Source organism: Bradysia coprophila, unplaced genomic scaffold, assembly GCF_014529535.1.
Source record: "Bradysia coprophila strain Holo2 unplaced genomic scaffold, BU_Bcop_v1 contig_333, whole genome shotgun sequence".
Taxonomy (NCBI): Eukaryota; Metazoa; Arthropoda; class Insecta; order Diptera; family Sciaridae; genus Bradysia; species Bradysia coprophila.
The window spans coordinates 1,427,769-1,452,971 of record NW_023503592.1 but is presented as its reverse complement, the minus strand read 5'-3'; the positions used below and the strand labels follow the sequence as shown (position 1 = coordinate 1,452,971).

Below are 25,203 nucleotides of genomic sequence, written 5' to 3'. Positions count from 1 at the left end.
GGTAAAAGAAAATGATTTACGAATTATGATTACTGTCAAGTTAGTACATGAGAGAGCCGAGTACATGAAAAGTGAACGGACCCCAAATTCTCTCAGTACTCCGAATATTTCCAATATTTCTCTAGAATTGAAAGACGAATCCGACGACCTATCACTCATTTCAATTGGGGAACCCGTGTTCCCAAAGTTAATGAAATAACCTGCAGTTTTTGCGATATCACGAAAAGCTAAAAAATACACTGAAATGTCACTTCGCAATCTGTTGACAAATGAACAATGAAAATGTTATGAAAAGAATCTTGCATATGTTATGTACCAAGAAGGCGGATATCGAAAACGGTAGAGGTACAGCCGATCGATATTTGCGCAACATCTTATGATTAGAATTTTACTATTTTGTCCAATTTAAACTCAACACACGTTTTTAACGCTTTTGTTGGATTTCTCCATGTAATGCGTTCCATTCCTTCTACATGTATTTCATTTGCGTTTTACATTTCTCCCATTTCACACGAATTTCCTTCTCATGTTTGAAAGACCAGAAAAGCATTAGTATTTTACATGACTTGGTATAAAAAGATGAAAAGTATGGTTTTCGTGTGAATTTTGTTGATCCTCGCGCAGCCGAGGTGAATAAACACACAAAAACGAGACATTTCATCTTTTTATCCCGAGTGGATTTTACATGCTTTGGGCGTTGAAAGTAGTGCGTGAAACATGAAAAGTACCGTTTTCGACGCATGTAGCATGTAAAATACATATAGTAAACAAAAACAACCTACTAAATTGCTTACTGCCTTTGCGATCAAGTCAGATGTGATCTAAACTGTCCTTTCAGAATTTTGATTGACGCTACCTGGTACTTCTTTAACTGCTTGGACACGCGAAGTATATAGTGCCACCACAAGCAGATAATGAGAACTAACTACTTGTATGTCAATGGTGCCAATCGACAAAATCAAAATTGAAATTGAATTCGTTGGTTCAATTGAATGTGGGAAGTGTGTAGGATCTAAAAGTAATGCATCCTACAGCCCTAGTCATAATATAATTGGGTAACTGTATATTTTGTTAGACATGAGGACTATGTTGAGGCTGACAGCAGCCTATGGCCTAGGAATGTTCCTTGTCAGAACTGATTTCAAAAGTGAATTTTTTTTTCTTACGCACTTGTTTTTTTTCGGTTTGTACCCGCCGTTGTCCCCACCGTTCTCGGAATCGTCTAACATATTCAAAAAATCCCTCATTTTTCGTCGGTTTACGGGATCTTTTGGATTTTTCCGGAAGTCTTCAATCATCAGATCGACTGTCTCTGGCAAGACGGGTGTGTTTGCCCGTTGCGATAGTGGGCTGGGCTGGGCTCACTTGCCGAACTGTTCGGCCGCTGATGGGGTGGCGTCGACGGTGTGGATGCCGAACCTTCTGCCGGGCTGTTTGGCGAGTTAAATCGTTGTGGTGGTGGGCTCGGCAGCGATGGTAGGCTTTCCGGACTGTTTTGTGGCTGGGGTGGTGGCGTCGGCGGTGTGGATATTGAACATCCATCCGGTGAGCTGCGCCTCTCCTCCAGAGGATTCGAATTTATGTCCGACCCACCCCGCAACCGAAGGACAGCGGATCGCATTGGGTATCTGTTCTGAAATTTATGTGACGTATTAGTCAACTATCAGAAAAATGAAATTTGTGTTTCTACGTGTTTTCGCACAAATGCCTCATTTTATCGGTTAGTAAACCGTAGTCATCTTCTACATACATCAGTTATCTGCTAGAAAAGCTTAACATCGACAGAAATACCGAAATTTAAAAATTAAATTTCATTTTTCCTATAATTCGCTAATGTTTTGCACTACCATTTCGTATAACTTCGACGAGTTACTTTCTGATGACTAAAATATTTTCAGGATTCTAACTCAATGCGTTTCTGGAGACATCTTTTCTCAACACAATGGACAAAAATTTGTACGGATTGGTTTAGTTTTAAAGACAAACGGCATTTCGCCCTGAATCTTTGCATTTTTATGTCTGTGACCGTACGAAGTATCCATAAAAGCGTCATACAGGCCATAGATTTATGATGGAATCTCAGGAACCACCTTAACAACCCCGAAAGTACAGAAGATTCCCCAAAAAGCTCTTAAATCCTTCCGAATTCTAGAAATGGAAAGATGGTAGACCATTGGGAGCTGTGATTTGGAGAACCAACACATTGACACCTCACCAATCCTCAATAATAACCTCAAAATTCCCGAAGGGGACAAAGAAGAACATCACAAACTTCATATTCCTTGATTTCTAAAAAAATATCATTATTTTGGATGGGTGAACTTGATCCACTATCTTCCCAGGTGGATCAATTGGAGTTGTGGAATTTTTGAAGCAACACACTGCCAACTCAATAATCCTAAAAGTCCAGAAGTAACCCAAAAAAATAACCTAAGAAATCTTTCAAATTCTTTGAATCCTAGAACTGGGAAGACGGTGGGCCATGCTAGAACTTTGAGAACTAACATCCTTGAATTCAAGACCTGAAATTACACGATTTACGCTCACTCCGAGGGCTCTAGACTTATAGACTCATACACTTATTTTCCCCCGATTGGTTTAGTTCTCAACCAATTCTTTTCATTTTCATCTGCGATCGAACAGTTGTCATCACCTTTCATTTCAAGCAGCGTACCAGCAGTTCCTAGAAACCACTTATAGAACATCAACACATGTGAGAGAATGACGCTCAAACCTCCGATACTCAAAAATGTAAATTTACAATCGATTGTAAGTTTATCTTACATGCAGTGAGCTGCATAAAAAACACTTGTTTCTTATGCCAATTACGGCAGTGCGGGTAAACTTCACTGTTTCACTAAACTAACTTCACTAAATTTCGATTGACAGAGCTAGGAAACCTTGAATAAAGATTCAAACAACTCCATCGTCAACATACCTCGTATCCCTGCTTGGGAAACGTAATTTTCGGCCATGCCATACTCGCAAACAGCAAATGCCAAGCCACGAACCCGTACTGCATGTACGAGTAAACCGAATAGTTTTGTTTGTGATTGATAAACTGATTGACGCGATCCGAGAAGCAAAACCAATCGGCACCCTCCGCCACACCAGTCATGTTTGGGTCGGACATTTTCTGCTTCAGATAGTTCTCAAACACTCCGTTCATCAGCCGACTGTAATCGCCGTTCATGTGCAGTACGTGCAGGACATTAGCCATTCGTGATTTGGCCGATGTGTCTGTCATCGAGACCATTTGTTCGGAATTGGCAATCTCATTGTCGTGGTCTTTCAGTGTGCGACGTGGACGCTGAATCTGTTCGGAAGGGGGACAAGTTAGAGACAATGATGAAAATTTGCGATCGTGGCTCACCTGGAAAATGGCTCACCTGCATGTCCTTTTGTCCGATATTGCTTTTCAGCACATCGATGATGGTCAACGGTTTGCCAGCACTAACGAAGAACTGTAGCATCGACAAACAAGATCGCACGTCGTTTCCACTTTTCTCGGCCGATGCTAGCAAGGATGAGAAGTCAGCGGCGATTTTCTCCCGTCGACAGATCATGTGCAACCTTAGATAGCAAAAATAAATGGTTTTGAGCATCGTTTCGAAAGGAGCCTTAAGCCAGGGTCATTACCTATCCGCCAATCGTCCACTTTCCATCTGCGGAAAACTCACCACAAACGCTATCTGTCTGAGTTGACGCAGTGCCGGTACGTACATATCGTTACAGATGCATATGATCGGTCGGCGCAGCAGTTGTTTCGCTTTTCCCTTTCCTTTTACATTCGACGTTTGGACGACTTTCTCGCCAACGAATTTGAGTAGAAAGTCAATTGACTGTACGGGAGCGCCGTCAATTTCGTCTGGAAATATTTCATTGTTCACATCACAAATCACAGGGCCGTCGGAGACAAAACACCCACCCAGAATGATGCAGTTCGGTCGGTTGTCTTTCGCCAAAAACGATTTCATTTGGGTGCCATTTTCCAGCGCTAGTTTAAACGCTTCCGGGGTACGGTCGTCGGATGCATTGATCTCAACGATGTTGTAACCGGCGTGTCGTGCAATCGTGTGAGCAAGGGTGGTTTTTCCTGTTAAAGCGATTGGACAAATGAAGTGGAAAGTATCTCAGAACGTGAGAACATACCTAATCCAGGTGGACCGCACAACAAGGCTATTTTTTGCATGGGACGACCGTGTTCGTCGTAGTCGGTTTTGAGGGAGTTCCGTTCTTTTCGGCGAAATTTTTGGAGTTGTTGGAATTGGACTGTTTGTTTCTTCAGCGACTTGATGTCGACGTCGCTATAGACCGGGAGAGAAACAGTTGGCTTTAGCTGAAACGTTTGATTAGCTACACATACGTACCGTTGGAACACAACCTTGTCCCACATTTTCAGCCATTTCAACAAATTGCGATTGGTCGATTCATCGGAGAGAAGGTCCAAGTACTTCTTCGGTCTGTACTTCTCCACCCACAGATTTGAATCGATCAAATGGTCCGCTGTGACCACAACATCAGGTATCGACGCTGTTGCGGTCATCCGATCGCCCAACTAATCACAAATAAACAAATTCATTCCCTGACTCCATTCAGTGATGACCTTTCACTCATACCATTTTCTGAGCCGTAGCCCACATTTGTTCTTTCGCCGCCACCGACATGATCGAAACGAAACTTTTGCCACACTGAATCTCCTGAATCCGTTCCGATTCAAAGTCCTCCGAATGGAAACGCACATAGATCCGGTCACCGTCGCTGCGGATCGGAATGAACGGATACTTCGGAATGGAGCTGCTCAGATTTTGTTCTTTGAATTTCTGTAACGCTTCCAGTTGATCCAAGTCATCGAATTTCGCCGCATTCACTTCAACCACCAGCTGCTTCCTCAGCTCCAATATCCGTTCGATCATCTCCAGGTCGATTTCTTCCTCGGTTTTTTGTCGCTTTGCAATGATTGTCTCGCAAATGTTACGGTCGTCGATGTCATCAATGTGCTGTATATCACCGAACAACTCTTCCAGGCAACGTTTGCGCGCACCGAAACCACTGCGAAATATTTCCTGAGATAGTTGTGTCGATGTGGTGGGCATTCCTGGTGTTGATGATGTGCGGGGATTGGTGGGGTATGGCGAGTCAAACAATTTTCGGTTCAATTGACGAATGGGCTGATCGACGATAGACGAACTGGGCAATTGAACGGGAATGCCGGGTAACGTTGTTTGAGATAAAATCTCTTCCGGAATCTGTTCCTCAACAGCCTGACTTTCTGAATATTAGAGAAAGAAACAAAATCGCTGTCAGTTCGTCGCTCATTTTCTAGAGAAGATATTCGGTGCACAAATGACGAAGGTAAACACCGTCAACCTTAACCTCTCGTTGTCATTTTAATATCTTTTGATTAACACACGTACCGCGTTCTATTTCTCTTTCAATTTCCAATTCGTCATCGTAGAGCATTTCAAACTCTTCCTCTTCCGTTGGTTAGTAGGACATTTTCGTTAGATTTTCACTGAAACTTTATTCAATTTCTCAACTTTTCACATTCATCTTCTCTGTGTTATTCCATTTAATTTGTTTATGGCGCTAAATCCACTGTCAAGTGACGGATTACTTACTTACACACTAAACGCACTAAACCCACCATCAAAACTGGACGCATTCTTTTCTCCAGTTTGATGTTCAACATACAAATTGCGCGGAAATAATTCAAAAACCAAGCAAAAAAAATGAGTCGAAAAGTATATACTGGTTTTTAAACTTGTATACACTGCTGTTCGAGGTGTATATATGAGAGTATAATTAAATCAGCCAACTAAAACCCTCAAAGGGTATAAAAGTGACGCAACTCCTTTATCTTACTTACAAAATAACTGATATCGTTGAGGGTGCCGCATTCTGCGCCTGTACGCAAAAGTTTTACCAACACAAGATGAACCCAACAAAATTTAGAAAGAAAATTTTACAAAAAAAATGCGTCACATAGTATAATAAGACATGGGTAACTGCCTGCCTTCTGGTCATCTTGGACCAATCAATTATTCCCAGGAACAAAATTCTCGTAGTGATATCTCGGGAAGGCAGGCAGTTACTCATTTGAAATTTCGTATTTACATGTCTTATGATACAAGCTTTCGAACGAGTATAATAAGACACGGGTAACTGCCTGCCTTCTGGTCATTTTGGACCAATCAAATATTCCCAGGAAGAAAATTTTTGGAGTGATATCTCGGGAAGGCAGCCAGTTACCCGGTAGAAAAATTGTTTCCAGATGTCTTACGATACAAGCTTTCAAACGAGTATAATAAGACATGAGTAACTGCCTGCCTTCTGGTCATCTTGGACCAATCAATTATTCCAAGGAACAAAATTCTTGGAGTGATATCTCGGGAAGGCAGCCAGTTACCCGGTTGAAATTTTTTTTTCAGATGTCTTACGATACAAGCTTTCAAACGAGTATAATAAGACATGAGTAACTGCCTGCCTTCTGGTCATCTTGGACCAACCAATTATTCCAAGGAACAAAATTCTTGGAGTGATATCTCGGGAAGGCAGCCAGTTACCCGGTAGAAAAATTTTTTCCAGATGTCTTACGATACAAGCTTTCAAACGAGTATAATAAGACATGAGTAACTGCCTGCCTTCTGGTCATCTTGGACCAATCAATTATTCCAAGGAACAAAATTCTTGGAGTGATATCTCGGGAAGGCAGACCCGGTTGAAAAATATTTTCCAGATGTCTTACGATACAAGCTTTCAAACGAGTATAATAAGACATGAGTAACTGCCTGCCTTCTGGTCATCTTGGACCAATCAATTATTCCAAGGAACAAAATTCTTGGAGTGATATCTCGGGAAGGCAGACCCGGTTGAAAAATATTTTCCAGATGTCTTACGATACAAGCTTTCAAACGAGTATAATAAGACATGAGTAACTGCCTGCCTTCTGGTCATCTTGGACCAACCAATTATTCCAAGGAACAAAATTCTTGGAGTGATATCTCGGGAAGGCAGCCAGTTACCCGGTTGAAAAAAATTTTCCAGATGTCTTACGATACAAGCTTTCAAACGAGTATAATAAGACATGGGTAACTGCCTGCCTTCTGGTCATCTTGGACCAATCAATTATTCCAAGGAACAAAATTTTGTCTGATAATTAATGTCTTATATATGGAACATACGCTAAGTTGAAAGTGTACGACAATTACCATCTAATTGGTATGAACGATTTAGATCAGAAGAATTATTGTGGACTGGTATGTGAGAAGGCCCGAGTTCAATCCCAGCGGTGGGCAGTTTTTTTTATTAAGTAGGAGAGACGAGAGAGTGTGAGTATTCGGAGTATTGGAAATATTCGGAGTACTGAGAGAATTTGGGGTCCGTTCACTTTTCATGTACTCGGCTCTCTCATGTACTAACTTCACAGTAATGAATTATGCATACCTTTCAACGGTTTTCAAGTTAGGGGCCATTCACAAATTGTGCACTCTCAAAATTCGGAATTTTTGACCCCCCTCCCCCCTTGCACGCTTTCGCACGCTTTTGGCACACCCCCCTCCCCCCCTGAAATTACGCACGAATTTTTTAAAATAGAAAAAATTGAAATTTAATTCCAACATATTTAGTTTTATTGTAATAAAACGATTTTTTCGAAAGCACAAAGTGCAGCCTTCAATTTTACAATTTACACTATGTTGTTGATAACAGGTTTGGGGAGTAAACAATAGATAAAAGAATATCTAAGCGTTGGTGGTTGCAAAATAAAATTCTCTTCTCTCTCTGCTGTTAGCAATCAGTTGATAGATATCGGTCATCGTGGCGCGTTCTAAATGTGTTCGATATAAAATGGAAAACAAACGTTGTGACAATAAACTGAAAGAATTAAAACAAAAATATGCATTCGAAGCGAGTATTTGTGATTTAATTCCCTACGAAAATATACCAGATTCAATTAGTGATATATTACGTGACTTAGAAAGAATCAATTCAATTATTGAGAACAATGAAGACAGTGACGTCCGCAGCGTGCGTGAAAAATTAAAACAATTGTTGAACGATATCCTACAATATTTACAAGAAAAACTTGAAAATTTCCTAAAAATCAAATTAGACCTGAATGGTCAATAATCAGTAGTGATCTCGTATTACTCAACGTGTTGCGTGATTAAAATGAGTTCCATCAATAGAGGAAAATTGTATAAAGACTTATTTTGTGCTTATTCAAAAGCATATTCCGAAACAAAATCGAAACAATCGATTCAGGACAATGTGAACAACATTTGGTCAAACATCAAAAACGATTCAAATGTTGCTAGTCTAATTGAGGCTAGAATTTCTGAACTAAATAAAATTAAGGCAAGAAAGCAGGTTAGTCTTCATACACTTTGGCTTCGTCTTCTTCTTCTTCTTCTTTGGCTTCGTGCCAGTGAAAAAGGAAATGGTTTTAGTGTTAAAGCACCTGAAGAATCGACAAATCGATCAAGTCCCGTTGTCGAAAATGAAGAAATAGTACATCCAACGACTTCTCAAAAAACAGCCGCCTCGAATGTTATTGAAGAAGAAGGTGCACCATCAAACAAAGAAACACAAATCGATGTAACCGACCAGGTACAGAGCGTTAAAGCCAACCCAACTCCAGCTCAATGCAGCATAAAAAGTGAGATTGTGGTGTTACTATCAGATGTTAAAGCATTGAAAATGCGTCGAGATTGTGGACTGTTGACCGAAAATATGGAAAGTGAACTGAAATTAAAGACAAAGAATTTAGAAGCATTAAGGAAACGACTAAAAAAGAAAGAGCGTGATATGATTCGACACCGGAAACGACGCCTTAGAAAAAAGGCTTCGCTTGAAAATGCATGCGAAAATAATCCAGATCTAAAGAAGAAATTGAGCATTCGAGGCAAAGTGGGCCGACCACGTATCGAAGAAGATCAGCCGTATCTTTTAAAAGCTATTATTGACTTGGCCATGCATGGGTCTGCAGCGCACGAGAGGCGTCGAGACGATTCCATAAGAACAGTAAAAACCCTTGATGATCTAGTAACAAAACTGCGCGAAGATTATGGTTATAATTTGTCACGGAGTGCAACGTATTTGAGACTATTGCCTAAGAGAGCTAATTCAACCGAAGGAAAGCGTCATGTCAACTCTGTTCCAGTGAAGCTAATCCGACCTGACAACGACTTGCATAAAGATCATATGGACGGAAGGTTTGCCAAAACAACAATCAGTCATATTGACAGTATGGCTTCGTTATTAGGGCCGAATGAAGTGACATACATTAGCCAGGATGACAAAGCTAAGGTTGCAATAGGCCTACCAGCGGCATCCAAACAAGCGCCATTGCTAATGCACATGGAGTACAGGTATTTATCAGATCAGTTAATTTGTTATAGAAGTTCATAGCAATAAGTTATCTCAAAAATAATTTGTAGAGTCAAGCTTCCCGATCACGACTTTGTGATAGCGAAAGGACACAAACTGACTCCATCGGTTTATGGATTTTGTCAAATTAAGGCAAACGGTGGTGGCGATGCGTCAGCGATAAGCTATTCAGGTCCAACGTTTGTGGCTATAAGGTAATGCTTACTCTAGAAACTGCATATGAGCCTACAACGATTTTTGTGCAGGTCATCCAAGCACTCTTCGTCTACAGCTTTTTCGCACGCACGGGATTTGGAACAGATCTACGAAAAGTCTGAATTCAGCGAATTTACACATACGACGATCGGTGGAAAACTGAAACCAAAACCGGTTCTTGTTTGTATTGTGGACGGTAAATATTGATTTTCGACAGTTTTTTTTATATAAATGCTATAAAATGTGTTGAAACAGGTGGGCCAGACGAAAATCCGCGTTACGAAAAGGTTATTAGCATGGCAGTTCATCATTTCGTGCAACTAGACTTAGATGCCATCATGATCGCGTGCAATGCACCAGGACGTAGTGCCTTCAACCGGATTGAACGGCGTATGGCGCCGTTAAGCAGAGCATTGACAGGCCTGATACTTCCGCACGATCACTATGGCACTCACCTAAACAGTCAGGGACAAACTGTTGATATAGAATTGGAGAAGCAGAATTTCTCATACGCCGGCAAGGCTCTAGCAGAAGTCTGGTCAGATACACTTATTGATGGACATTTGACTGTAGCTGAGTGAGTATCTGACAGGAAACGAGATTTTCTGAAACCTTATTGTTTGCTACTTAACTTCCAGATATATAAAGCCTGAACAATCTGATATCGATCAGGCATCGATCATCTCGAAGGACGAAAAGTGGTGCAGCCGACATGTGCATCAGTCTCAGTATTTGCTTCAAATACTCAAATGTTCTGACAATCGTTGCTGTAAACCAAGGCGTAGTTCTCTGTTTCGATTTCTGCCCAAGGACGGCTTGCCACCACCGTCGCCTATAATACAGTCAAACGAAGGATTGAAACACGCCAACATCAACGATATTGAAAACTATGCGTCATTATTCGTGACGCTGGCACTACAAAAGATTGGGCATTCACATGCCATTTATGACACCTATTGTCCTTCGGTGCAATCAAAACTCGATTCACGAACATGCTCGTGCAATCAATATTTCAGTTCCGTTGTCTCGATGAAACGACATTTGAAAGACAATTTTATTTGTAAAAAAAACATAAAGATCGTGAAGCCTGTGAAAATTCTCGGAACACGAGGGAATGAGTCGTTAGTTGTAGTCCGCTATAATGTTGAAGAAGATGTCGAGTGGCTTCCGAGTGTGGAGGTAGACGGTGAATTTTTAGATAAAGACGAACAACCTTCGAGTAGTATAATTTATGACAATGAAACAAGATTAAAACCAATTTGGAGAACTGTTTAATAAAGTTTTTGTACACAAAAACAGTGCGCACGCTTTTGTTTCTCCCCCCCCTCCCCCCGCGCACGTTTTCGCACGCTTTTCGCTAACCCCCCCTCCCCCCTAAGGTGAGTGCGCAATTTGTGAATGGCCCCTTAGGTTTTGTGTGCTTCTGTGGTAGTTATGGCGAATACGGTATATGTGAATCTAGTGAATATCCCTTTACGCACTATAGTGCAATGACTTTGATCACATTAGTGTGCACATAAAAAAGTTTCGAATGATCTTGCTTATGCTCAAAACACACGAGACATTGAAAACGTGTTTCGGTCCTATTTTTCATGACGAAATTGTCGAAACTGTCAAATGAAGTTAGAACTTTTTCTATTCAAAATCGCGATTGCTGCATCTGTCAATGAAAACTAGGACCAAAACACGTTTTCAATGCCTCGTTTGTTTTGAGCATTACGATTCTTGTTTTTAGTTGTGCGTGTGTGTTACTGGTGCGATGAAGGATAGATCCATTAAGGTATATAGATCCTATGAAATGAAGTAAAGCCAAATTTACGTACAGCAGTGTGATCAAATTAGTGCGTCAATGGATTCTCACATATACGCACTAGTGCGTAAATTGACGTTTGTAAAAAATGTGGATCTCACTGCTGTACAGAAAATCTTGTTGCTAACACGTTAGTAAATGAGTGTTTTGCGCATACGATGTGTTGCCGAACTCGCCCTCACATCTATTGCGCAAAATATCCAATTTACTAACTAGTTAGCAAAAAAGCTATTTCCTGCCATTCCTATTTTGCAAATGAAAATTCCAAGGTAACGTCAGGTTTCTGAGCAATTTTGTGTTTTTAAAGAAAGCCTGAGATGGCGTTTGTATTGCACATCTGATTCGGTTACATATGGCAATACCTCAATCCATTTATGATATATCTACCTTGGAAAATTCATGCATGCCTTTTATTCTCGCCTCGCTAGCAATTTGATCATGATCTCTTGTTTTTATTAGACTCGCACGATACGAAGTAATCGTTAGAGTCTCTTTATTTTGCCCACCAACGTGTAAGTAAGTGAAATAATCGAAAAAGACCTAAGTTGTTGTGGACAATTATTATCAGGATGATAAGATAAGACGATTTAACCATGTCTTTCCGTGCATCCGTCGATAGAGCGACACAGACAGACTATCTACACTTTGGGTACCGATCTGATTCACTCTGCCCATCTACAACTGTGTCTGATAATAATTGATTCCATCAGAACTCAAAAAATGATAGGTCACAGCGACTCGCGCAACGACACATCAATCTAATTAGATTTTTAGTCCCGATCAAATTCACTCTGCCCAACTACCATTCTCACCGCTGATGGGTTAACATCTCCGCTAAAACATTCTACCTTTTAACCATTGATAGTTGACTAGCAATTACACTCAACTACGAAATATTGCGAAGAATGTTGTTTAGAAACGTGCGAGTAGAGGTGTGCGCCGATCTTAAAATAGTCGGCGGCGGTGCGCCGACTGGTAAGGGATCGGCGGCGGCGCGCCGGAAGAAATTTATAGTCGGCGGCGGTGCGCCGATCGGCGCGCCGATAAATTTACAAAAAATCTAAACTTTCGAAAATAATGCAAAAACATTTGAAAAAGCGTGCGCAATCATTTTTCCGAACACTGAAATCTTACTATCTTGCAATCTGAAGTATCAACCACTTATACAAGGGGAATCAACTGAGGCGTATCTCACCTTTTATATTGTGTACAATGTACAATCACCTATTATTTTGAAAACATCTAATTTAATGAATCCAAGAATGATTAGTGCGTTTGCGTAAATGACACATAAGCTATAAGTCAACTTATAAGTTGGAAATTTTAAGTCACATCTTCATACCAGATGTTCTGCAGGCTTCTTATTTCCAACTTATAATTTATGTCATTTACGCAAACTCACTACTATTATCTTTCGATTTATGCAATAACCGTTCCCGTTGCCTTTAGTCCATCTTCGATGAAGGAGTGAGATCGTAGTAGAAGGTTTTCGCAAATAAGAGATTTAGATAAACTTAAATTTATAAGTAATAAGTGCATAGACTACGCCAAAATGATTTTTTCCCCAAATTTTTTAAATAAAGCAGCTAAAAATTGAAAATAAAGATACCCGTGTCTCGTCTTTTTGACGAAAAAACTTGAAACCGGAAAGATTTTCCACTTTATAAATTCCTAAAACACATGATTTGCGCCATTTTCCACCCAAATTCCACATAAGGTCTTAAGTTTGCCCCTCTTACAGTAGTTTTGACTGATTCACTGAATTTTTTTCTCCTTCTTCTTCCTCTTATATGCACAGAAAATAGAGTAACGTACCCAAGAGTTCACGTTAAGTGAGGATACAGAAAAGACAAATGCTGTTTCGACCTCGGGTATCGATGGCGGTCTCGGGCCAGCGTGATCTGACCATCCTCAGTAGTATCCATCGATACCCTTCCCAAGACAGCAGCCAACTTTTTCTTTGGACTAGTATTTATATGGCGACCATATAAAAGACGAGCTATAGGTAGACCACCAGAGAGATGGACAAACGGAATTAAGAATATTGCAGGTACAAACTGGCAGCAAATGGCAATGGATCGTACGAAATGGAAAGAAGTTGGAGAGGCCTACATCCAGCAGTGGATAGAAACAGGCTGAAAAAGAAGAAGAAGAAGTATTTAAAAATATGCATAAAACACTTGCCATCTACTGATGGAAATAGGATACGTTATAGAAAGCTACTTCGAAGATAACCCTATCGTAGCATCAGAAACAAAATCACCGTCGTACAGTGCAAGTAAGAAGAAAAACCCAAAGTTTCAACAAATTTTTTTAAACAAAAAACTCCTTTCTACCATAGCCTATTTTAGGAATTAAATTCCCGAAAATTCTTGAAATTCTCGAAAATTCTAGAAATTCCCGAAAATTCTCGAAATTCCCGAAAATTCTCTGAAATTCTCGAAAATTCTTGAAAATTCCCGAAATTCTTAAAAATTATTAAAACACTAGAAACTCGCTGCGTTTCGATTTTATTGTTCTTCAAAGTGTGGTAGTCGACCTCTATGGTGTGGCTTTACATATTTCAAGGGACAAAGAGCTATTTTTAAGATTTTTCGATTTTCCGATATTGGTGTCACCGCCTTCGTGATCAACTCAGAGGTGTCTTACCTGTTATTTCAGAACCTTAATAGAACTGACATGTATGAGGTAAAAGTAAAAATTTTAGTTCACAGTTCGTAGTTTTTACCAATGAATGTACATACTAGTTATGGCAGATTCTTCAAAATCTGTCGATTTATACTGAACGCACTCATTATTTTTGTCAAGATAAAAATAAGCGTTAAAATCCGTTTTGAAAATCGTTATTTCCTCCGAGGTGACATTAGACCGTACCTGGGTGATTTATCCTGCATTGGTTTTTACGCTAAGAGGGATTCTTTTGAAAAACAGCCTACCGAAATCGGACGCATTTTCCAGTCGACTTTTTTATATGTGCCTAGAAAGGTATTCGACCCTAGAAGCCAAAACCGTTTTCAAAGTCCACTGGAAAATGCGTCCGATTTCGGTAGGCTGTTTTTAAAAAGAATCCCTCTAATTCAATATTCGAGCTTTTTATTTTTCACTTCTTGCTGCGCTGTGGCATTATTTTCAAGTGATCAGCTTTCTTTTTCTATATGATTTACGTTATTGAAAGTAATAGGATAGCGCAAACAAATGAAGATCAGCTCAGCCCTCAAAGTAAGGTCTGTAGTTCTAAATGTTTCATTTTAGACTTCACCATTCATGTTTCCTATCAAAACAATTTCTTTTTGTAAATATTCGGTTTTAATACCCTGACGCGCGAATTGAAATTTTCCCTTTTAACTCATGGACTCTTGCACTCATCAAACTAAAAAATTTGGTACGTATTTTTTACGAGATTAGGCAATGTAAAGTTAATTCGCAAACTCTACATAGTTTTTATGATAGATTAAAATTTCTCTTCAGACAATAATTGTCCATTCAGTGACCGAGCTCAGCGCATATTTTTTCCAGCGCAATGGGCACGGTACCGAATTTCCCATAGGGTAATACGCCTCTGAGTGGTTTAAAGGTGTCTTCGAAGAAGCACCGGCAAAGAAAACTATGAAACAAATTCCGAAAATCAATTTTAATTTTTTTCACTTCCTAATGTCGATATCTTTTTTAGTTGCTTATTCTAGAATTGTTATCAGTATACTTAAACCGGAAATTAAAATCAACGAATTGTTGAGCGAAGGTATATTTTACTTGCAATGAAATTCTCGAAATTCCCGAAAATTCTCTAAAATTCCCGAAAATTCTCGAAATTCCCGAAAATTCTCGAAATTCTCTAAAATTCCCGAAAATTCTTTAAGAAATTACCTAAAATAGGCTATGCTTTCTACGCATATAGAAACATAGCAGCATATAGAAACCTGACTTATAAATTAAGAGCGATAAACATTTGCTAAAACCTTGTACATGTACTCAGGCACACACTTTTGTATAGATTTTTCAATTTAAGTTTATATTTATTGTCGCCCATTAAAATTTCTGAAAGCACTAAACGTATAAAATTTCGGCGCGACGAAAATACAATCGGCGGCGGCGGCGGCGGCGTGAGCTATTATTTTTCGGCGGCGGCGCGCCGAAAATTTAGCAAAAAATCGGCGGCGCGCCGGCGTAAAATCGGCGGTGCACACCTCTACGTGCGAGTCTATTGGTGCCGCGCCTGCCTATAGAATGGCTAATTGATGACTGACGTAACATACCGGTATATAGCAAAGAACAGAAACTTATGTGGTTGACATTGTGCTCATACACAGTTTATGCGTTTTTCTGAAATACACGACGAGCGTATAAAGTTTAAGCTTTAATTTCGTTGCCATTTGAGCGTTGTTTTTAATCATCGGTTTTCTTGTTAGTAAAAGGTAAGAAGAACTTTTGCAATCCGTGTTACAACTTTAAAAGAGAAAACCGTGCAATTCAAACAAACTTTTATCTCAAGAGGAATCTACACATGGCTAAATTGTTGCCTACATTTCGGTGCAAAATTTTTATTATTTTGATAGTAATTTTGGACTCGCATTCTTTTTGGAAAAAGTACGACCATCGTTTGGTGTTAAAATGTGTTAGCTTTCAGCAAAAAATGAAATGATTGTGGTGCTGTAACCTCAGTCCGAGAAAACTCAATATTTCACGAAAATTGACACATATTTTGAGTTTTCTCGGAGTTAGGTTACATCACCACAAACATTTAAATTTTTGCTGAAAACTAACACATTTTAACACCAAACGATGGTTGTACGTTTTAGAAAAAGGACGCTAGTCCAAAACTATCAACAAAATAATAATAATTTTGCACCGAAATGTAGGCAACAATTTGGCAATGTGTAGATTCGTCTTAAGAGGCACCGGTACTTAGCTCAATTTGAAGCCTACATTTGTGTGCCTTATATTTCATTTTTAATAATATCTTTCCATCAGACCACGAATGTGGAAGCTTTCAACAGAAAATACATTTGGTTGTAGTTATTTGACCAGCTCTGAAAAAAGTGAGCAGATTAACGAGTTTAACGAAATTTTCATAAACTGCTCACGTTTCTCAGAACCGGTCAAACTGCTACAATCAAATGTATTTTTTGTTGAAAGCTACCACATTCGGTTGGAATTGTGATCGTACATTTTTCAAAAAAGATTCTGATGGAAAGATAAACTAAAATCCAATATTTAAGAATCGCCCCAGTGAATGCTTTTCAGCAAAGCAAAGGTTAAATCAATCTGACCAGACAGACGTCGTCGCCGTGTCTTTGTTTGAAATTTATAGATATTGTTTGTAAAGTATAGTTTCCACTTAAAAAGAGCACTCCGTTTAGCCTCCGTCTACATGACAGTTGTAAAATAGAACAAAAGAACTGTCACGCAAACGGAGTGGAAATTGAATTTATTTCAATTTTTTTTACCCTGTTTACGTGACAGTTCCTTTGTCCTGTTTTACAACTGTCATGTAAACGGAGGCTAAACGGAGTGCTCTTTTTAAGTGGAAACTATACTTAAGATTGTGACAACAACACAGTGAAGCGGAAGTGACATCGTCGAGTCTTTTCTTATGCAGAATTTTGTTTGTAGAAATATGTAGCGATTAGTTACCAGAACAAACAGTTTTCATTATACTGACGGTACTTCAGCAAAATTTACTTTCAACAATAATGGAAGACTGAAGTTTTGACAAGTTATTTTTAATCGACGTAAAACATTATTCTAAACAGAAAATTGTTCAACTGGATGTCTCTAAAATGCACTCATCTTTTTATAAGTTCGTCGAAACGTCGAAACGTAAGAAAATTACAAAATGGCGGCCCTGTATTTTTGATTTTACACTGTTTTTAGAAATTCTTTTGATCAGAATTGTTGATACCCATGTAGTTCTTGTTGCAGAACACCTTACACAGAGCCTATTGTAGGGAATTTAATTTCCAAAATTTTCACAAATTTCACAAAAATTCTTAAAATTTCTAAATTTTGTTTTCTGTTAGATCTCATTCCAAAGTAATCAGTTAAGCTGAAAGACATGAAAAACACCTAAAAATGCAGTAAAAACAACATTTACGATGCAATCTGTTGTGTTTTTAGATAAAATGACGAAAAGTGATGAAAAAATTTAAGAATTTTTGGAAAATTAATTTCCTTAAAATAGGCCCTGCCTTACACATACTTATTTCATCGAGACTGGAAACGGTCTCCGGCACATTTTAGGCAGCTGACAAAATTGGGTCGTACTTCGTAAATAGCTAACGCCGACCCGTACGAAACACCTATTCGTATCAAAAGCCTTTAATGTGAAACTCTTCATTTCTCTTACTTCATTTTCTTCTCTGCTGAAAAACTATTCTTCCTTTTAAATCACTTACATTATCCACTCTTTGCCTTGTTATCATATACAATTAAATTGCCGGAGGCAATATATAGACAGCCCCGTACGAAGTCAAATTTCATAAATTCCTATTTAAACAGCTATATACCGCTATATTTACCTATATTTCACTGTAAATAAACATTTCACAGAGGAATATGCTATTATATAGCTCTATATGCCTGTATATAGCTCAATATAGCTGTATATAGGTATATCTAGATGTCCATATATGGAATCCCTGAAACCCCTCACACTTAACACATTATTTCCATGTTAACAGCAACTATCTAAGCATCATTTTTCCCACTTTATATCACTTTTAATAAAATCCAATATGGCCGCCGGCAGCCATTTTGTTAGGAAACCGAAAATAGTACCGACGCTTTACATTCGTTAATACCTTTCAAACAAAAAAAAATCATGAAATTCGGTCAAAATTTGCTCGAGATATTGACAAAATACACCACGTTCACTGTACGGCCGAGTAGCCAGATAAGAGCTCACTCCAAGAGACCTAGCTCACGCTCAGGAGAACATAATTTCATAAACTTTTTTTTCCCTGATTGGTACGGTCAATACCTATCTAATAAAGCTAAAACGAACGAAATATGTTCAAATTTGGCCGACCTACAAGCAAAAACTGCTTGCCGCCCTGTGCCTGGTTCACACCAATGGGTCTAACTCACGAGTCGGTCATCCGACTTCCATAAACTTTTTTTTTGTCGATCGGTAAATATCTTTCATTCGATGTATCATTTACGAGTATAGTGTTTAAATGTCCGGAGATATCTTCGAAAAACCGTAAAGCACTTATTGGGCCCCAGCTCAGGAGGGGTCGATCCAAAATCACTCATCTTCGAACTTAGCCTGTCTTTTGACATTACCAAACGGGAAAAAAAAGAATTTTCAAAATCGGATGCGTTTTACTCAAGTTATCGTGCAGACAGACAGACAGACGGACTCACACGAAAAGCATATCCGATCGAGTGATATACGTAAGCCTGAAGATAAATAACAGATACAGTGTCAAATTAATTCAGGTTTACGCACCCACGTCCACCCATGATGACGAAGAAGTAGAAAGATTCTATGAAGATGTCGAGAAAGCTCTGGACGAAAACCCATCACATTACCAATATCTCATCGGTGATTTCAATGCGAAGCTGGGAAAACGAGAAGAAGACTCCGAAGTTTCTATTGGCAGTTTTAGCAACGACCAAAGAAATGAGCGTGGAAATGTTTTACTCAACTTCCTACAGCAACACAATTTGTACGCAATGAATTCATTTTTTGCAGGAAAGCCTCAACGTAAATGGACTTGGGCTAGTGCAGATGGTGTAACGAAAAATGAGATCGATTACATCATAACTGGCTGTAAGTCAACCGTTAAGAACGTTACGGTCCTAAACAATTTTTCAACCGGTAGTGATCACCGAATGGTTCGTGCAAGAGTCACGTTAAATACCAGATTTCAAAGATCACAACTAGTTCAAAAAAGTGAAAGGATTGACGTACAACGGCTTTACACACAAAATGAAGAATTTGCTACGAAAATGACTGCCGAATTAGATAACGTCAACAATCAATATGAAACATTGGACGAATTGAATACCAAAATCGTCGATACAATAATGGGTTTCATGAAATCCAAATGCAAATCCGTCCAAGGGAAAGAATCAAAACTCAGCAGAGAAACATTAGATCTGATCGCAAGCAGAGCAGAGTTGGTAAAAAACGGAGGACGAGATTCGTTGGAATACCGGAACTTGTCTAAAAGTATCAACAAAGCAAGGAGATCAGATGAAAGAAAATAAAACGTCCAATTGGCTCAAAACATAATTGAAGCTAACTGCAATAATATGAAAGTCCTACGGAGAAAAATGACAAACGCCAAAAAAGAAATCTTCAAATTACGAGACAAAACAGGAACGATCCAAACGGATCGAAATGCGATATTAAACATTGCAACAGAATTTTATGAGAATTTGTTTTCTTCAGCAAGACAGAGCCCAACGGAAGAAACCGAAGATAGACCAATAATAAGAAACGTGGGATCGGAGGATATGCCCGACATAACTGTTGATGAAGTCAAAGCTGCAGTAGCCGAGATGAAAAACAAAAAGTCTCCCGGAGAAGATGGTGTTCCAGTGGAAGCCATTAAACTAGGTGGAGACTCATTATTAAAGGCAATCACGGCTTTGTTTAATCAATGTCTCCAATGGGAAGAAGTACCAGAAGCCTGGGAAAATGCGGTAATTACATTGCTGCATAAAAAAGGAGACATAACAAAGCTGGAAAATTACCGACCCATAAGCCTATTGTCAACACTCTACAAGTTGTTTATGAAAATCATTACGAAGAGGAACACTAACAAGTTCGACTTCTACCAACCTGTTGAACAAGCTGCTTTCAGATCTGGTTTCAGCACAAACGACCATTTGCAGGTGATGAGAACGCTTATTGAGAAGTGTCGTGAATACAACATCGACATAGTCTTGCTATTCATAGACTTCGAAAAAGCTTTCGATTCAGTGGAAACATGGTCGATATTGGACGCATTAGACGAATGTAGAGTAGACTCAAGGTACTCCAACACAATTCGATATGTGTACAAAAATGCTACTTCATGTATAAAACTTCATAAGAGCACGGAGAAATTCAGAATTGGCCGAGATGTAAGGCAGGGTGACACCATTTCACCGAAATTATTCACGGCGATTCTGCAGAGTATTTTTAGGAAGTTAAACTGGAGTAAAATGGGATTAAAGATAAATGGAGAGTACCTGAGCAATCTCCGCTTCGCTGATGACATTGTACCGATAGCAGCGAATCTAGGTCAGGCTCAGCTTATGCTACAACAGTTAAGTGAAGAGGCGAGCAAAGTTGGCCTCAAGATGAACTTATCGAAAACAAAAGTCATGACCAACATCGGGGACGATAGAGAAATCAAAATTGGTGACACTGTCATTGAACGAGTCGACAGCTATGTATATCTAGGACATAAACTGAAGTTAGGTCTGGACAACCAAACTGCAGAAATAAGACGTAGGATTGGTCTTGCATGGGCAGCGTTCGGAAAACTCAGACTAATTTTCAAAAGCAAAATGAATAATAGTCTGAAACGCAAAGTTTTCGACACTTGTGTCCTTCCAGTGCTCACTTATGGAGCGGAAACGTTAACTTTAACAAAAGCATCCGAAGATAAATTGAGAGTGACACAAAGAGCCATGGAACGGAGTATGCTTGGAATAACACTCAGAGACAGAATGACGAATCAATGGATTCGACAACAAACCAGGGTCGTTGATGTCATGGAAAGAATAGCATCTCTGAAATGGAGCTGGGCGGGACATATTGCAAGAAGAACAGACGAACGTTGGACCAAAAAGATCATGAACTGGCGACCATATAAAAGACGAGCTATAGGTAGACCACCAGAGAGATGGACAAACGGAATTAAGAATATTGCAGGTACAAACTGGCAGCAAATGGCAATGGATCGTACGAAATGGAAAGAAGTTGGAGAGGCCTACATCCAGCAGTGGATAGAAACAGGCTGAAAAAGAAGAAGAAAGAACATGCTTGTGATGGAGTATGAAATACCAAAATGACTTCCTTAGCTTTCTCCTTTAGCTAGCAAATCATTTTGGAGTTGTGTACTCCATTACAAGCATAAAGGAGTGGTTCAAATTTTCCTGAAGGCGAGGCAATCGAAAAATTTTATTGAAAAATGGACAAAAATGACGTTTTAAACATGTTTAAAGACGTAAATTTTGTGTTTCTATATATTTCTTACGATTTCAAAGCAATCTAAACAATAAAATCAAAAAAAAAATTTTGATCAAAAAACCGGTCTAAAAATCATAATTTTTTCATGAAAAATCAATGTGGCGCCTTCTTCTTCTTTTTCAGCCTGTTTCTATCCACTGCTGGATGTAGGCCTCTCCAACTTTTTTCCATTTCGTACGATCCATTGCCATTTGCTGCCAGTTTGTACCTGCAATATTCTTAATTCCGTTTGTCCATCTCTCTGGTGGTCTACCTATAGCTCGTCTTTTATATGGTCGCCAGTTCATGATCTTTTTGGTCCAACGTTCGTCTGTCCTTCTTGCAATATGTCCCGCCCAGCTCCATTTCAGAGATGCTATTCTTTCCATGACATCAACGACCCTGGTTTGTAGTCGAATCCATTGATTCGTCATTCTGTCTCTGAGTGTTATTCCGAGCATACTCCGTTCCATGGCTCTTTGTGTCACTCTCAATTTATCTTCGGATGCTTTCGTTAAAGTTAACGTTTCCGCTCCATAGGTGAGCACTGGAAGGACACAAGTGTCGAAAACTTTGCGTTTCAGACTATTATTCATTTTGCTTTTGAAAATTAGTCTGAGTTTTCCGAACGCTGCCCATGCAAGACCAATCCTACGTCTTATTTCTGCAGTTTGGTTGTCCAGACCTAACTTCAGTTTATGTCCTAGATATACATAGCTGTCGACTCGTTCAATGACAGTGTCACCAATTTTGATTTCTCTATCGTCCCCGATGTTGGTCATGACTTTTGTCATGACTTTTGTTTTCGATAAGTTCATCTTGAGGCCAACTTTGCTCGCCTCTTCACTTAACTGTTGTAGCATAAGCTGAGCCTGACCTAGATTCGCTGCTATCGGTACAATGTCATCAGCGAAGCGGAGATTGCTCAGGTACTCTCCATTTATCTTTATTCCCATTTTACTCCAGTTTAACTTCCTAAAAATACTCTGCAGAATCGCCGTGAATAATTTCGGTGAAATGGTGTCACCCTGCCTTACACCTCGGCCAATTCTGAATTTCTCCGTGCTCTTATGAAGTTTTATACATGAAGTAGCATTTTTGTACACATATCGAATTGTGTTGGAGTACCTTGAGTCTACTCTACATTCGTCTAATGCGTCCAATATCGACCATGTTTCCACTGAATCGAAAGCTTTTTCGAAGTCTATGAATAGCAAGACTATGTCGATGTTGTATTCACGACACTTCTCAATAAGCGTTCTCATCACCTGCAAATGGTCGTTTGTGCTGAAACCAGATCTGAAAGCAGCTTGTTCAACAGGTTGGTAGAAGTCGAACTTGTTAGTGTTCCTCTTCGTAATGATTTTCATAAACAACTTGTAGAGTGTTGACAATAGGCTTATGGGTCGGTAATTTTCCAGCTTTGTTATGTCTCCTTTTTTATGCAGCAATGTAATTACCGCATTTTCCCAGGCTTCTGGTACTTCTTCCCATTGGAGACATTGATTAAACAAAGCCGTGATTGCCTTTAATAATGAGTCTCCACCTAGTTTAATGGCTTCCACTGGAACACCATCTTCTCCGGGAGACTTTTTGTTTTTCATCTCGGCTACTGCAGCTTTGACTTCAGTTATGTCGGGCATATCCTCCGATCCCACGTTTCTTATTATTGGTCTATCTTCGGTTTCTTCCGTTGGGCTCTGTCTTGCTGAAGAAAACAAATTCTTATAAAATTCTGTTGCAATGTTTAATATCGCATTTCGATCCGTTTGGATCGTTCCTGTTTTGTCTCGTAATTTGAAGATTTCTTTTTTGGCGTTTGTCATTTTTCTCCGTAGGACTTTCATATTGCAGTTAGCTTCAATTATGTTTTGAGCCAATTGGACATTATATTTTCTTTCATCTGATCTCCTTGCTTTGTTGATACTTTTAGACAGGTTCCGGTATTCCACCGAATCTCGTCCTCCGTTTTTTACCAACTCTGCTCTGCTTGCGATCAGGTCTAATGTTTCTCTGCTGAGTTTTGATTATTTCCCTTGGACGGATTTGCATTTGGATTTCATGAAACCCATTATTGTATCGACGATTTTGGTATTCAATTCGTCCAATGTTTCACATTGATTGTTGACGTTATCTAATTCGGCAGTCATTTTCGTAGCAAATTCTTCATTTTGTGTGTAAAGCCGTTGTACGTCAATCCTTTCACTTTTCTGAACTAGTTGTGATCTTTGAAATCTGGTATTTAACGTGACTCTTGCACGAACCATTCGGTGATCACTACCTGTTGAAAAATTGTTTAGGACCGTAACGTTCTTAACGGTTGACTTACAGCCAGTTATGATGTAATCGATCTCATTTTTTGTTGCACCATCTGTACTAGCCCAAGTCCATTTACGTTGAGGCTTTCCTGCAAAAAATGAATTCATTGCGTACAAATTGTGTTGCTGTAAGAAGTTGAGTAAAGTATTTCCACGCTCATTTCTTTGGTCGTTGCTAAAACTACCAACAGAAACTTCGGAGTCTTCTTCTCGTTTTCCCAGCTTCGCATTGAAATCACCGATTAGATATTGGTAATGTGAAGGGTTTTCGTCCAGAGCTTTCTCGACATCTTCATAGAATCTTTCTACTTCTTCGTCATCATGGGTGGACGTGGGTGCGTAAACCTGAATTAATTTGACACTGTATCTGTTATTTATCTTCAGGCTTACGTATATCACTCGATCGGATATGCTTTTCGTGTGAATTATGCGATCCGACCACCGCTTGTTTATGAACAATCCGACACCGTGCATCAGCATCTGACTGTGGCGCCTACACTTTGCAAAATACAATTATACTTTCTTCGGAAAAATTGTAGCAAAGTACACAGAGAACAATATTACTAAAAAAAAATTTTTACTTCGGAACATATTTAAGAAATTATTTAACTTTAACCTTAAATTTAAAACATCAATTTGAAGAAAAGTCGGAAAAGTCTTAAACGATTTGGAAAATTCGGAAAATCTAACTGCGCCAAAAAAAACTTTGAACCTTTTCCTTTAAAATGAGCTATCACACGTATCTCTCCGTTTCACACAGCCCTGTCAATAATTCGACAAAGACACCTCTGCATTTAAACTTTGAAGGGGTGGGGACGCAGGGCCGGATTATCGTTTCCAGCGCCATGGGCTACGTGATAATTTAGCGCCAATACGAAAACTTAAGAGTCAATTCGCCAAAACTTCGGAGAACTTATATGGAATAGGGATTCAAGCCGACTTCGATCCAAACGAGCTGTGGCTCAAATGAATCGCCATTCCATTCTGTGAATTTCGTGGAACAACGTTTTTCCCAAAAAAATCTTGTTGGGCTGTCATGGCTCTTAGAAAAATTTTCTCCGAAGTGGTCGTGAAAATTGATTTTTATCAATAACTCCAACATGCAAGATTTGAATAATGTCAAATTGTATACGCATATGAAGGTCGATGAGAAGAATATTGTTGACCAACAAACGCCGATGACCCAGCCGCCAGAACAGGTGAAAAACCTCGAAACAACTGAAATTTTTGAAGAGCAGCTCTGTCACAGAAAGAAAGAGTTGATTTTTCGCAATGTAACTCAACCCATCAAATTTTTGGAAAATCGTTGAACTTTGACGTTCCCC

General features: G+C 39.2%; 2 protein-coding genes across 4 annotated transcripts; one reads left to right on the top strand and one right to left on the bottom strand.

The window, feature by feature from the left end:
• Positions 1 to 1,170: 1,170 nt before the first annotated feature.
• Positions 1,171 to 5,579, bottom strand: LOC119079740 (chromosome transmission fidelity protein 18 homolog). 3 transcript variants are annotated; one of them, XM_037187806.1, is made up of 9 exons: positions 5,418 to 5,579; positions 4,620 to 5,272; positions 4,371 to 4,558; positions 4,153 to 4,307; positions 3,929 to 4,096; positions 3,640 to 3,868; positions 3,390 to 3,573; positions 2,939 to 3,316; positions 1,171 to 1,633 (listed from the first exon to the last, which is right to left on the bottom strand). In XM_037187806.1, the coding sequence occupies exons 1-9, from the start codon at positions 5,461 to 5,463 to the stop codon at positions 1,298 to 1,300; spliced, it is 2,337 nt and encodes a 778-aa protein (XP_037043701.1). In that variant the 5' UTR covers positions 5,464 to 5,579; the 3' UTR covers positions 1,171 to 1,297. The 3 variants fall into 3 exon arrangements, with proteins under 3 accessions (XP_037043701.1, XP_037043702.1, XP_037043704.1); XM_037187807.1 differs by having other exon boundaries at positions 1,355 to 1,628; XM_037187809.1 differs by lacking the exon at positions 1,171 to 1,633 and having other exon boundaries at positions 3,129 to 3,316; positions 3,374 to 3,573.
• A 2,593-nt stretch (positions 5,580 to 8,172) lies between these two features.
• On the top strand, positions 8,173 to 10,860 carry LOC119079733. The gene is made up of 5 exons (XM_037187797.1): positions 8,173 to 9,371; positions 9,441 to 9,584; positions 9,636 to 9,781; positions 9,841 to 10,162; positions 10,224 to 10,860. The coding sequence occupies exons 1-5, from the start codon at positions 8,173 to 8,175 to the stop codon at positions 10,858 to 10,860; spliced, it is 2,448 nt and encodes an 815-aa protein (XP_037043692.1).
• Positions 10,861 to 25,203: the final 14,343 nt, after the last annotated feature.